The sequence below is a fragment of the Lynx canadensis genome, chromosome B2, assembly GCF_007474595.2.
Source record: "Lynx canadensis isolate LIC74 chromosome B2, mLynCan4.pri.v2, whole genome shotgun sequence".
NCBI classification, from domain to species: Eukaryota; Metazoa; Chordata; class Mammalia; order Carnivora; family Felidae; genus Lynx; species Lynx canadensis.
The window spans coordinates 100,423,858-100,436,979 of NC_044307.1; the positions used below are offsets into that span (position 1 = coordinate 100,423,858).

At 39.3% G+C, this 13,122-nt stretch overlaps 1 protein-coding gene across 3 annotated transcripts in view; it reads right to left on the reverse strand.

Annotated features, from left to right (window-relative positions):
* The window catches only part of CDK19 (cyclin dependent kinase 19), a 149,234-nt gene that overhangs the window by 120,164 nt on the left and 15,948 nt on the right, over positions 1 to 13,122 (reverse strand). Inside the window, exon 1 of one of the 3 annotated variants that reach the window (XM_030316160.1) lies at positions 2,571 to 2,703. The exons of the other annotated variants lie outside the window; for them this stretch is intronic. Within the exon in view, the coding sequence (XP_030172020.1) occupies positions 2,571 to 2,581 (11 nt within the window). The 5' untranslated portion in view covers positions 2,582 to 2,703. Of the gene's footprint in view, positions 1 to 2,570; positions 2,704 to 13,122 lie in introns of those variants that run through there. 3 annotated transcript variants of the gene reach the window in all.

The following is a 13,122-nucleotide window of genomic DNA, read 5'->3' on the forward strand; positions in this document are numbered from 1 at the left end:
AGCCAGAAGCCACTAAGAAGTACACACAGCAGGTGACTGAATGTAATTAAAGCCAAATGTCCCCACCACCTTAAATGTATGTGTGGGTATGCGTGGAGAACACTTATATCTGAGATGCTTAACGCAATGCTTACAATGTGAATTTCACATTTAGTAATTAATTTAACTACCAAGTATATATTGCTAAATATTTAAGAAATGTATTAAATTCTGAAAACAAAATTACATAAGCTTTTTGGCAAAACTTTCAATGAAATCATAATTTTTTCAAACAAAAATATTTCAATCCCCAGTTCCCTAAATGAAGTGCTCCAGAAGCTCATGTAATTGCATGGTTTTATTTTTAATACAGTAAAGAATATTACACAATCTGGATAGGTTATCGTTGCTATGGAAACTATAAGATTTTTTTTTTTTTTTGCAGTAAGTCAAAAAGTGCAAAATTAACACATCACATTAATGACTTTTGAATTTCACATCTAGTCTGTCAAAAGAATTTGAAAGCTTGAGCAGAAGAAACTGAAGCATGGGCCTTTACTATGAATTATATGGATGGGATCTAGGAACAAACCCGGTAATTATTTCACTTAATAAGTTTAAATATAACTTCCATCTGCTAAATTAGCTAAATACTCAAAGATCTGCAAACTTAAGATTTATCTGCAGCTTTGGAATTGAGGGGGAAAAAAGTGCGTGTATCCTGACCGTTTCTCTTGTGTATTAACTGTCAGACAATAAGTGATAATGTGGCACCTCTGAGGTTCAAAGGTTACAAAGAAGTGGCAGAACCCAGCAGGCACATGGGACTCACGTTCACCACTGTACTATGTCAATGCCAGTCTTTGGTCAGATGCCAATAACTTAGTTTTGAAAACTACAGATGCGTCCTTTCCCACAATGCCCACAAACATTTCAATGACTATTAGCACATGGGGCAGAGACGCTTTATTGCTCTCAGTCGATGGGAGTGTTGCCCCTCTTGGGGACCTTCTCCAAGTGGTGATAATTCATACCCCACAGCTTATGTGTCTCAGACATACATAACATTAAGTATCATAAAGATATAATTTGTTCTTTTATATAACAAGGCTGAAAAGCAGGTGAACCTAGTGAACCTGCCCTGCACTGCTATGACAGCCTGGCTTTTAGAGGCAGCTTACTTCTTTCTTAAAAGTATTTCAACATTACTTTTACTTTTACTTTTAAATAAAATACTTTATTATTGGGGTGCCTGGGTGGCTCAGTCGGTTGAGCGTCCGACTTCGGCTTAGATCATGATCTTGCGGTTCGTGAGTTCCAGCCCCGCACCAGGCTCTGTGCTGACAGCTCAGAGCCTGGAGCCTGCTTGGGATTCCGTGTCTCCTCTTCTCTCTGACCCTCCCCTGCTCATGCTCTGTCTCTCCGTAATAAATAAATGTTAAAAAAAATTTATAAAAAACTAAAATACTTTATTATTTACTGTAATAAAGACAGACAAAGCAATTGCAAAATCTTCAGAGAAACTGCTTTCTAAATTTTAGTGCACATTAAGTATTATGGTTTAGAGTAACTGCTTATTGAAAATAATCAAAGGAAAAAATGTTTTAAAAAGGTGGGGGGGAGGCGGGCACTGGGGTCTCTCAGGTGGTTAAGTATCTGACTACAGCTCAGGTCATGATCTCCCAGTCCGTGAGTTCGACCCCCGCATCAGGCTCTGTGCTGCAGCTTGGAGCCTGGAGCCTGGAGTCTGCTTCAGATTCTGTCTCCCTCTCTCTCTCTGCCCCTCCCCACTCATGCTCAGTCTCTGTCTCTCAAAAATGAATAAATGTTTTAAAAGATTAAAAAAAAAGAAAAAAGAAAGGAGGTTACTAAATAAATCCAGGAAGAATCAAAAATATATAAATCTTGGGGCGCCTGGGGGGCTCAGTCGGTTAAGTGTCTGACTTCGGCTCAGGTCATGATCTCACTGTCTGTGGGTTCTAGCCCCGCATCGGGCTCTGTGCTGACAGCTCAGAGCCCGGAACCTCCTTTGGATTCTGTGTCTCCTCCTCTCTCTGCCCCTCCCATGCTCATGCTCTCTGTCTCTCAATAATAAATAAATGTTTAAAAAAAATTAAAAAATATATATATATAAATCTATAACATAAACATGGATATATTTAATATGTAACTTTTTAAATTTAAAGACATTTCTTCTATATAGCTGTAATGTATATCAAAACCATGTGGGCTTCGCTCTCAGTAGTGACAAAGAAAAACAATTATTCAACAGGAACATTATGTAATAACAAAATAGAAAAACAAATTTGGCAGAGACTGCAATTCTATTAAATTTTCCATCGGAGACATTATGTTCTGGAAAACCCGTGATGCAAGCAATTCTATAGTAGAAAATATAAGAAGCACGTATTTGCGCAAATTGTAGAAACTGTTGTCTTAAAATGAAAGCTTTGTCCCAGGCAGAAAACCAGGCTCAGTAGAATTTAAATGTAATTCAGGGAAGAATTTCTCAAGCCTAAATAAGCAAGTTCAGGAACATCTCTTAAATAAAATATTAGGAACTGATTTAACGAAAAAAGATAGTCTTATACCTTTCATTCATGTCCCAATTTGGTAGCCAGCCTCCAACCACTTTTAGCAAGGTGAAGCACCATTCAGCAGCCTATATGTACAAGTATAGTTAAGGTCTGGCCAAAACTTTATTTCTTGGCCCAAATCATGGCCCAAAGCTTTTTGATTCCTATCAATAATACTACCAGGGCACCTGGGTGACTTAGTTGATTGAACATCCAACTCTTGATTTCGGCTCAGGCCATGATCCCAGGGTCGTGGGATTGAGCCCCGCATCAGACTCCACACTGAGTGTGTAGCCTACTTAAAATTCTCTCTCTCTCCCTCTGCGCCTCCCTCCAACCTGTGCTTTTTCTCACTCTCTAAAAAAAAAAAAAAATAAATAATAATAATAATAATAATAATAATGTGTCCAGATCAGCCCTGGACCATCTTTGGTCCTAAGGATCTATGACAGACAAAAAAAATTAGAAGCATCTTTTAAGATAAGATGAGGAAATTCAAACTCAAGCAAGGCTGAAATAAAAATTTAAGTCTTCAAACTAACAGAGTTAAATCCCTTTGTTGTTGTTTAGAAGGGAAGCCAAAAAAGGCTTACTATTTTAACATCAGCCAACAAACAACTACTGAGTAAATACTATATGTCCCAATATGTGCCAAATTCTAAGGATGAACAAAATTAGAGACTGACTACCCAGACATCATGGAGTTCACAATCTACCTGGAAAGAGATTCTGGGTGGGTAGGAAATATAAACAAATAACTCTGATATGACTTCCACTGTATCCAAGAGGTATGCATAACAGGCACAGAGAGAATGAGAACAGTATTTCTTTCAGAGCTTTAGGGAAGGTAACTTAACTACACAAGTGATGCCTTTAGGGGAGGAGTTTCCCCAGCAGAGAAGTGATGAAGGGGTCAGAGAATTGGAGGCAGAAGTATAGCATGAGAAAAATAACAGAGGAAACTACTAATATTCAGTATGGCTGGAAGCTGGGTCATGATACCAAGGAGCAAGAGAAGGTTAGAAAAGTAAAGGGAAGGGACCCTGTGAGTCCTGCAAAAAAGCCTATGTTTCATATATCAACAGTGGGCAGCAAAATGTTTTTAGAACAAAGTATGTGTTAACAGATCTTTGCTCAGAAAGATAACTGTGGTAACTACAAACTGGTGGCAGAGCAAACATTTGGGAGTTTGCATCAAATGTCCAGATAAGAGAAGATGAAGAAGCAGATTAGAACAGTAGCAGAGGAGAACAAAATGGACTCAAAAGACATTTCTGAGTCAGAACTGACAGAACTTAGTACAAATTTGATTCTGTAGGTGAAAGGAAGACTCTGAAGACAGATAAAGTTTCCAATTTGTCTAATTATGTAAACAACACCCCCCACCCAGAAAAATGATGGCATGAATAAATGGAGACCAGGGAATATCAGATTTTATTGTAAAGACAATGAAAGTCATGTATGAAGATTAATCTTATTAGGAAGGACTGAGATCAGAGGTGTGAAAAACAATTAGGACATTGCAGCAATGTAAGTGTGAGCAGGTAAGGACCTGGAATAGTTTTCTACACCTTAGCTCCAAAACAGGTTTAAGACAACTCTGTTAAACCCTCTTCCTTTTAAAGATGGGGAAGCTAAGCAAGCAGCCAGGAGAAGAGCTGAGACTAAATCTTCCAGTTCCAAGTCCAACACTCTCCCTAATAGAGTGGTCACAGTAAGACTGGAGAAGAGAAGGGACACTTGTGACCATCATTCTATTTTGTGTTTGTTTTGTTTCCGTTTTTGTTTTTTTAGAGAGCAAGAGCATGAGTGGAGAAGAGGGGCAGAGGGAGAAAGAAAGAATCCCATGCAGGCTCCACACTCAGCATGGAGCTCGATGCAGGACTTGATCCCACAACCCTGGGATCATGACCTAAGCAGAAATCAAGAGTCGGACACTCAACTGACTGAGCCACCCAGGTGCCTTGTGACAGTCATTGTAAAAAAAAATTTAATGTTTATTTATTTTTAAGAGAGAGACAGAGACAGAGTGTGAGTGGGGGAGAGGCAGAGAGAGAGGGAGACACAGAACCCAAAACAGGCTCCAGGCTCTAAGCTATCAGCACAGAACCCAATGTGGGGCTCATAAACCCATAAACCGCAAGATCATGACCGAAGCTGAAGTCGGATGCTTAATTGACTGAGCCACCCAGGTGCCCCTTGTGACAGTCATTCTAGAAGGGGAATTGGTAGGACCAAATTAGTAAGTAATGAAGATGAAGAAGGCTAAAGCAAGAAGTGTGAGGTTCTGGGCTTGGTTGATGATATCATTAATAACAAGACTTGGGCAGATCTTAGAAGGTTCTTCAGCTCATTAAGGATTCTTTTAGATAGAAAGAAACTCCAGTGGGGCAACTGGGTGGCTCAGTCAGTTAAGCATCCAACTTCAGCTCAGGTCATGATCTCACGGTTCGTGAGCCCAAGTCCCACATCCAGCTCTGCACTGATAGTGAGTAGCCTGTTTGGGATTCTCTTTCTCTCTCTCTCTCTCTCTCTCTCTCTCTCTCTCTCTTCTCCCCGCCCCCCCTTGTGCTCTCTCTCTCCAAATAAATAAACTTAAAAAAATGTGTTTTAATAGGGGCACCTAGGTGGCTCAGTTAAGTGTCCGACTTTGGCTCGGGTCATGATCTCACGGTTCGTGAATTTGAGCCCCGCATGGGGCTCTGTGCTGCCAGCTCAGAGCCTGGAGCCTGCTTCCGATTCTGTCTCCCTGTCTCTCTGCCCCTCTTCCACTCGTGCACTGTCTGTCTCTCAAAAATAAATTAATTTAAAAAACATTTTAAAAAATTTTAATAAAAAACAGAATTCAGATAATGACATCATTGGAAATACAGTATCCAAGATAGTATAGTATTACCAGTTTTTATGAGTAGGTGCTATCAATAAGGCACTCTTCAAACAATATGACACCTGAGTCTTGCCAACAAATTTTTCTTCAAGAATGCTGACATAAATCAATATCCTATCTCTTTCTTTTAATATATGGTAATTTGGCTTAGCAGATTGAAAGGCTTGCACATCACTCATGGAAAAGAAAACGATACATGGAATAAAATTTGGAAAAACAAAACCCAAAAAAGATCATTTAGTTTTATGTTGGTGTCATTCTAAGTGACCCGATACCATTCATTCAGTATTCAGCCAGCCTAATAGTAACAATTCCTTATTTGGAAACTCTTTCCTTTATAATACCGTAACATTTTTAAATTTCTTACCATGAAATCTTCCAAAAATGACAAACAAATGGCAGTGATATTCTATGTATCTGTCTACACAGCTTCAACAATTATCACCACATGGCCAGTCTCACTTCCACTGCCTCCCCTCTTCTTGATTATTTTGAAACAAAACCCGGCACGTCATTTCACTCATAAGTAGTTCAACACCATAATATTTTTAATTATCAGGAGTATTTTTGTTTAAATTTTTTTCAACGTTTTTATTTATTTTGGGACAGAGAGAGACAGAGCATGAACGGGGGAGGGGCAGAGAGAGAGGGAGACACAGAATCGGAAACAGGCTCCAGGCTCTGAGCCATCAGCCCAGAGCCCGACGCTGGGCTCGAACTCACGGACCGCGAGATCGCGACCTGGCTGAAGTCGGACGCTTAACCGACTGTGCCACCCAGGCGCCCCAGGAGTATTTTTGTTTAAATAATACAAGTCAATACAATACAAATACAATCTTTAATATTAAAGATCTTGTTAACACAAATTACTCTTAATATTTTGTATTCCCCTTATTAATGGAAAATGTCAAATACTACTAGCATCTTCTTTATGCTTTCATCTATCAAATATTTCATCTACTCATTCTCTAAATACCACCAAAATACAAATAATAGTCCCCTTATTCAAGTTCAGGATTCTCTTGCAACACAGAAATTTGACAAGAGTTTTTGTTTTGCCTTCATTCTTAGAAAAATTGCCTTTATTTAGGTTCTTTTCTCAAAAACCGATTAATGCACCTCTTTCTCTAAAAAAACAATCCTCATTTTATACTATGCCTTCATTTAGAATTCCAATTCAGATAAACATTTACTATTTAATTTACAGGCTCTAAAATGATAAAATTTCAGAAACTCCTATTACGGCAAATTCTTATTGCTCAGAAGTGATTTTAATTAAAATAGATCTACAGTAATGCTTTAAGATTTAAGGTGTCAAGGTGTTAAGTTTAAGATATAAATAACTGGGACGCCTAGCTGGCTCAGTTGGAAGAGTCGTGACTCTTGATCTGGGGACGGTGAGTTAGAGCCCCATGTTGGGTGTAAAAATTACTTAAAAAAAAAAACTAAAACATAAATAAGGACTGTATTACACAGAAAGTAATTATTGGCAAATATTTAGTGTAAACAAAAGCTTTAATATAAGATATTATCTTCCTAAGGAGAATTCATGAATCTCAAGTCATACTTCCTTGCTAGAGTTTAATATGGCAAGTAATGCCAGACTCTCCTTCCAGAAATATTTTACTAAGAATGTGCTATGCGCCAGGCATTGCATTGTGTTGGGCTCTAGGAACAGTAGAAGAACAAGATGATCCTTTCCCTTGTGAACCTTTACACTGAGACACACAAGCAAGTGACACGATCTGATAAGCACTATAGAAGATGCATATGCAAAGCACATCAGATAAAGAATGGAAAGAAGGCTTTGGTTCTGGTGGAGGGGATAGATAGAGGGCTATCAGCTACATAATTTTCATAGGGAAAATGTGAGTGGACCTTAAGAGATGAGCAAGATTTCATTAAGCAAAGAAGAGGTGCCAGGGCCTTATGAACACCAGAAATGCAGGGACAGTCCGAAGATTAAAATCTATGCTTTGTTCAAGAAACTGGCAGGAGACCTGCATAGCTAGAACATAATAGATGAAATAAGAATGAAAAGAACAGAATAGAATTAGCAGAGTCTTATACAGCATGCTCATAAGTTGGCATTTTTACTGTATAATGGGAAGCCATCAGAGGCTTCCAAGCAAGAGAAACATATGGTCAAACAGGTATTCTCAACAAGCAGATAGTGTGCAGGATGGATGAGCAGATTTAAAACCAGAGGTTGGGAAAACATTGTAAAAGTTCTGGCAAGCGTTGATAAGGACCAAAATCAGAGTACATATAGTTAAGAATGGAAGGAATGCATGCTAGAGGCATTCCAGAGATAGACTCATCTACTGTGGCCAAATATATATAGGCACACTCTAGGCATTAAAGAAATATTTGATGAGTAAATGTGTATGCACATGTGTGTATGTATATGAGAGAGAGCTGAACAGCCAGAAAAGCAGCTGAAGATCACTGCCGTTCCTAGCCAGTGTTGTCACAGTGAAAACAGGGCCATTTATACTATACCTTCTACAATCCGCCTCCTCAATAAATAATAATACCGACAATGAGCCAGTTTGCAAGTAGAGAATAAATTCATTTTGGACATGGTGATTCTGAAGTGGCTACCGGATAGCCAGAAGATGAACAAAAGGTAATAACAGAAATGGAATTTGGAAAAGAAAATATTACTACACAGGCAACTGTTAAAACTATAGATGTAAATGCGATTACAAGTTGGGGCACCTGGGTGGCTCAGTCGGTTGAGCGTCTGACTTGGGCTCAGGTCATGATCTCATGGTTTGTGAGTTCAAGCCCCGTGTTGGGCTCTATGCTGACAGCTCCGAGCCTGGAGCCTGCTTCAGTTTCTGTGTCTCCCTCTCTCTCTGCCCCTCCCCTGCTCATGCTCTGTCTCTCTCTCTCTCAAAAATAAACATTAAAAAAAAATTAAAAAAAAAAAGTAAATGTGATTACAAGAGAAAGTGCTCAGTAGAAAAAAAGAGCTGAAAATGGTGACCATTGCTCTTTCACATCATGGTACCTAATTACCAGGGTAAACTGACAGTGTTCATAGCACAGGTAAAGGGACTCATAGGCTTCCTCTGCTCCAAAACCTGCTGGTGGCCAAAGAACTTAAAGAATAATAGGACCCATAACCCATTGATAGCACCCATGCCCCTGGGGTTGGTAAGCCCTTCTCTAGTAAATGCCACCTTCTAACAGGCTGCAGGAGGAGAAACTTTCAAAAGACCTTGATATTAGGCAAATCTAGATGTGAGACACTCTACAAGAAAACTGGCCTGGCTCCTAAAAAGAAAAAAAAAAAGGTAAAATGGGGAAGGAGTCTATTTAAGACATGTAACAACCAAATATTGTGTATGAAAATCTTGACTAGACTGTGGTTCAAATAAAAACAGCTACCCCGAATAGCCAAAGTAATGCTGAAACAGAAAACCAAAGCTGGAGGCATCACAATTCCAGACTTCAAGCTGTATTACAAAGCTATAATCATCAAGACAGTATGGTAATGGCACAAAAACAGACACATAGGTCAATAGAACAGAATAGAGAAGCCAGAAATGGACCCACAAACGTTTGAGTCCCGCATCAGGCTCTGTGCTGACAAGTTCAGAGCCTGGAGCATGCTTGGGATTCTGTCTCCATCTCTCTAAGCTCCTCCCCAATTCAGGCACGCTCTCTCTCTCTCTCTCTCTCAAAAATAAACATTAAAAATTTTTTTTAATTAAAAGAAAAAAGAAATGGACCCACAAACATATGGCCAACTAATCTTTAACAAAGCAGGAAAGAATACTCAATGGAAATAAGACACTCAGTTCAGAAAATGATGGTGGGAAAACTGAACAGCAACATGCAGAAGAATGGATCTGGACTATTTTCTTACACCATACACAAAAATAAACTCAAAATGGATGAAAGACCTAAATATGAGACAATAAACCATCAAAATCCTACATGAGAAAATAGGCAACAACCTCTTTGATCCAGCCACAGCAACTTCTTACTCGACACGTCTCCACAGGCAAGGCAAACAAAAGCAAAAATGAACTTCTGGAACCTCATCAAGATAAACAACTTCTGTACAGCAAAGGAAATAATCAGCAAAACTAAAAGGCAACCAAGAGAATGGGAGAAGATATTTGCAAATGACATATCAGATAAAGGGTTAGTATCTAAAATCTATAAAGAACTTACCAAACTCAACACCCAAAAAACAAATAATCCAGTGAACAAATGGGCAAAAGACAGGAATAGACAGTTTTCCAAAAAAGACATCCAGATGGTCAACCAACACATGAAAAGATGCTCAACATAACTCATCATCAGAGAAATACAAATCAAAACACAATGAGATACCACCTCACACCTGTCAGAATGGCTAAAATGGAAAACTCAGGCAACAACAGATGTTGGCGAGGATGCAGAGAAAGGGGAACCCTTTTGCACTGCTGGTGGGAATGCAAACTGGTGCAGCCACTCTGGAGAACAGTATGGAGGTTTCTCAAAAAATTAAAAAAGAGAGCCACCCTACAACCCAGCAATTGCACTAGTAGGTATTTATCCAAAGAATGCAAAAATGCTGATTCAAAGGGGCACATGTACTCCAGGTTTATAGTAGCACTAACAACAACAGCCAAATTACAGAAAAAGCCCAAATACACATTGACTGGTGAATGGATAAAGAAGATGTGGTAAATATATACAATGGAATATTACTCAGTAATCAAAAAGAATGAAATCTTGCCATTTGCAACAACGTGGATGGAACTAGAAGTGTACGATGCTAAGCGAAATAAGTCAGAGAAAGACAAATATATGATTTCACTCATATGTGAAATTTAAGAAACAAATCAGATGAACATAGGGAAAGGGAAGGAAGAATAAGATTAAAAACAGAGAGGGAGGCAAACCATAAGAGACTCTTAAATACAGAGAACAAACTGAGGGTTACTGGAGGGGTGTTGGGTAGGAGGATGGGCTAAATGGGTGATGGCCATTAAGGAGGGCACTTGTTATATATAAGCACTGGGTGTTATACGTAAGTGACCAATCACTAAATTCTACTCCCGAAACCATTATTACACTATATGTCAACTAACTTGGATTTAAATAAAAGGAAAAAAAAAAACAGCTAAAAAGGTTTATTTGTAGGACAGCAGTGAAAATCCATAGACTAGATGTTATTTTATCGTGGCTAATTTAATTTTTTAATTTTTCTTTTCTTTTCTTTTTTTTTTTAAGTTTCTATTTATTTATTTTGAGAGAGAGCAGAGGAAGGGCAGAGAGAAAGGGAGAGGGACAATCCCAAGCAGGCTTCATGCTGACAGCACAGAGTCCAATGCAGGGCTCAATCCAATGAACTGTGAGATCATGACCTGAGCCAAAATTGAGTCAGATGCTTAACTGACTGAGCCACTCAGGCACCCTGTGTTTTATTAATTTTCTTAAGTAGAGGATAATGGTATGATGGTTATACAGAATATCCTCATTGTCAGGAGATACACATTCAAGTATTTTGGGGTGGCATGTCATGACACTGGCAGCTTAATTTCAAATGGTCAATGTCAGCAAAAGACACACACACACACACTATATATATATATATATATATATATGTATATATGTATATGTATATATATGTGTGTATGTGTATATGTATATGTACATATATACATATACATATGTATATATACATATATGTATATAGACACACACAGAGTGAGAGATAAAGAAATACAGAAAAATGGTAACAAGACTGAAATCTAGGTGGAGGGTGTGTGGATGTTCATTGTTCTATAGTTTAAACTTTTCCGCTTTTACAAACTTTTCTTAATTTAAAAAAAAAAACAAAGAACAAAGTAACAAGCAGTAGTTAGCAAGTTAAAAGAAAAATAAGGAAGTTGTATACAAAAGCCAAAAGACAAGTATTAAAACGTAGCTGGGCCAAAGCATCCAACGTAGAAGCAAAGACAAAGAGGAGGGAATGGAGGAAAGCTGGTCGTATTTGGCAGCTGCTGGTGTTTGACGAGACCATGGACCAGTAGATTATGCACTTTGCGCTCAAACTCTCTCAAGGACTGTACTGTACTCTACTTTGTTATTAGAATTACTTGGAATTGACTCATGTCTTTTTTTCCCCATCTCCAAATGAGGAAGGAGACTATCTTACTCATTTCTCTTTATTTTTTAGGAGCTAACAAAGTGCCTTGCAAATAGTAGAAACTAAACATTTGTTGCACTGAAATAAATGTTTTTATTAGTCTCGATCAACTTAAAAAATATTTTCAGCATAATAGAAAATCTGGAAAATTTTATTTCTTTAAAAGTTTATTTGGGGGGCGCCTGGGTGGCGCAGTCGGTTGAGCATCCGACTTCAGCCAGGTCACGATCTCACGGTCCGTGAGTTCGAGCCCCGCATCAGGCTCTGGGCTGATGGCTCGGAGCCTGGAGCCTGTTTCCGATTCTGTGTCTCCCTCTCTCTCTGCCCCTCCCCCGTTCATGCTCTGTCTCTCTCTGTCCCAAAAATTAAAAAAAAAAAAAAAAAAAAAAAAAGTTGAAAAAAAAAAGTTTATTTGGAGAGAGCAGGGGAAAGAGAGAGAGGGAAGGAGGGAAAGAAGGAGAGAGAATGAGTAGGGGAGGGACAGACAGAGGGAGAGAGAGAGAATCCCAAGCAGGCTCCGGGCTGTCAGCACAGAGCCCGATGTGGGGCTCAATCTCATGAAACCTGGGATCCTGACCTAAGCCGAAATCAAGAGTTGGATACTTAACAACTGAGCCACCCAGGCTCCATTTAAATTTTTTTTTTTAAGTGAACTCTACACCCAGCGTGGGGCTTGAACTTACAACCCCAAGATCAAGAACCGCATGCTCTACCAACTAAGCCAGCCAGGCACCCCACAAACACCAGTAGTTTTAATGGAAAAGTCATCATATCTAAAAAAAATAACCAGAAAGCAAACTATCTCCTTCTAGGAGGAAAGGAGAAAAATAGAAATTACTTTCTCATTCTCAAATCTAGCACTGTCAGGTGAGATACGAGAACAACAACTTGCTCCTTTTAGGCACATTCTCCTATTTCTGTCTTCACAAGATCATCCCAAATCATAAGTCTCAATGAAAAATAAATACTCAAAAGACAAATTAAGAGTCAGATTGTGACCGGGGCACAGGGGTACAAGAGCACCTGGCTCCAGGGGTCCCAAACAGAGCAGGATCGGCCACATGCCGATCTCTCTTTCACCAGAGAAAGGGAAATAAGTGGTGAGGAACAAGAAAGGAATTCCATTCCAGGAGGCCAATGCCCAGAAGACAGCGGACTAGCATCCCGAAGACTGTCGCCAAAGTGCTGAAAATACTTCCAGGTTTATATAGGGAAAATGTGGGGCAAAGATGGGCGGGTACGTGCAGGTGGGCAGTGAAGGTCAAGTCAATCACTGCTGGAGTCAATCACGGGTGGGGGTTTGCTGGCTCAGGGCTGCCCTCATTGCTCTAGTGGGTAGTTTCAGTTCCCATCAGAGGATGCTTTGCCCTCAGGGTCTTCCGCTTGAGCTACAGACAAACTGGAAAGAACCCAACTGGAAAGTTTGAAGTCCAACCGGAGGCAGCCAAGTCCTCTTTTAAGATGTGAAACTCAACACTTCAAATTGAAATACATGTTTTTCACCATACTACTTAAGTTTCTGCCAA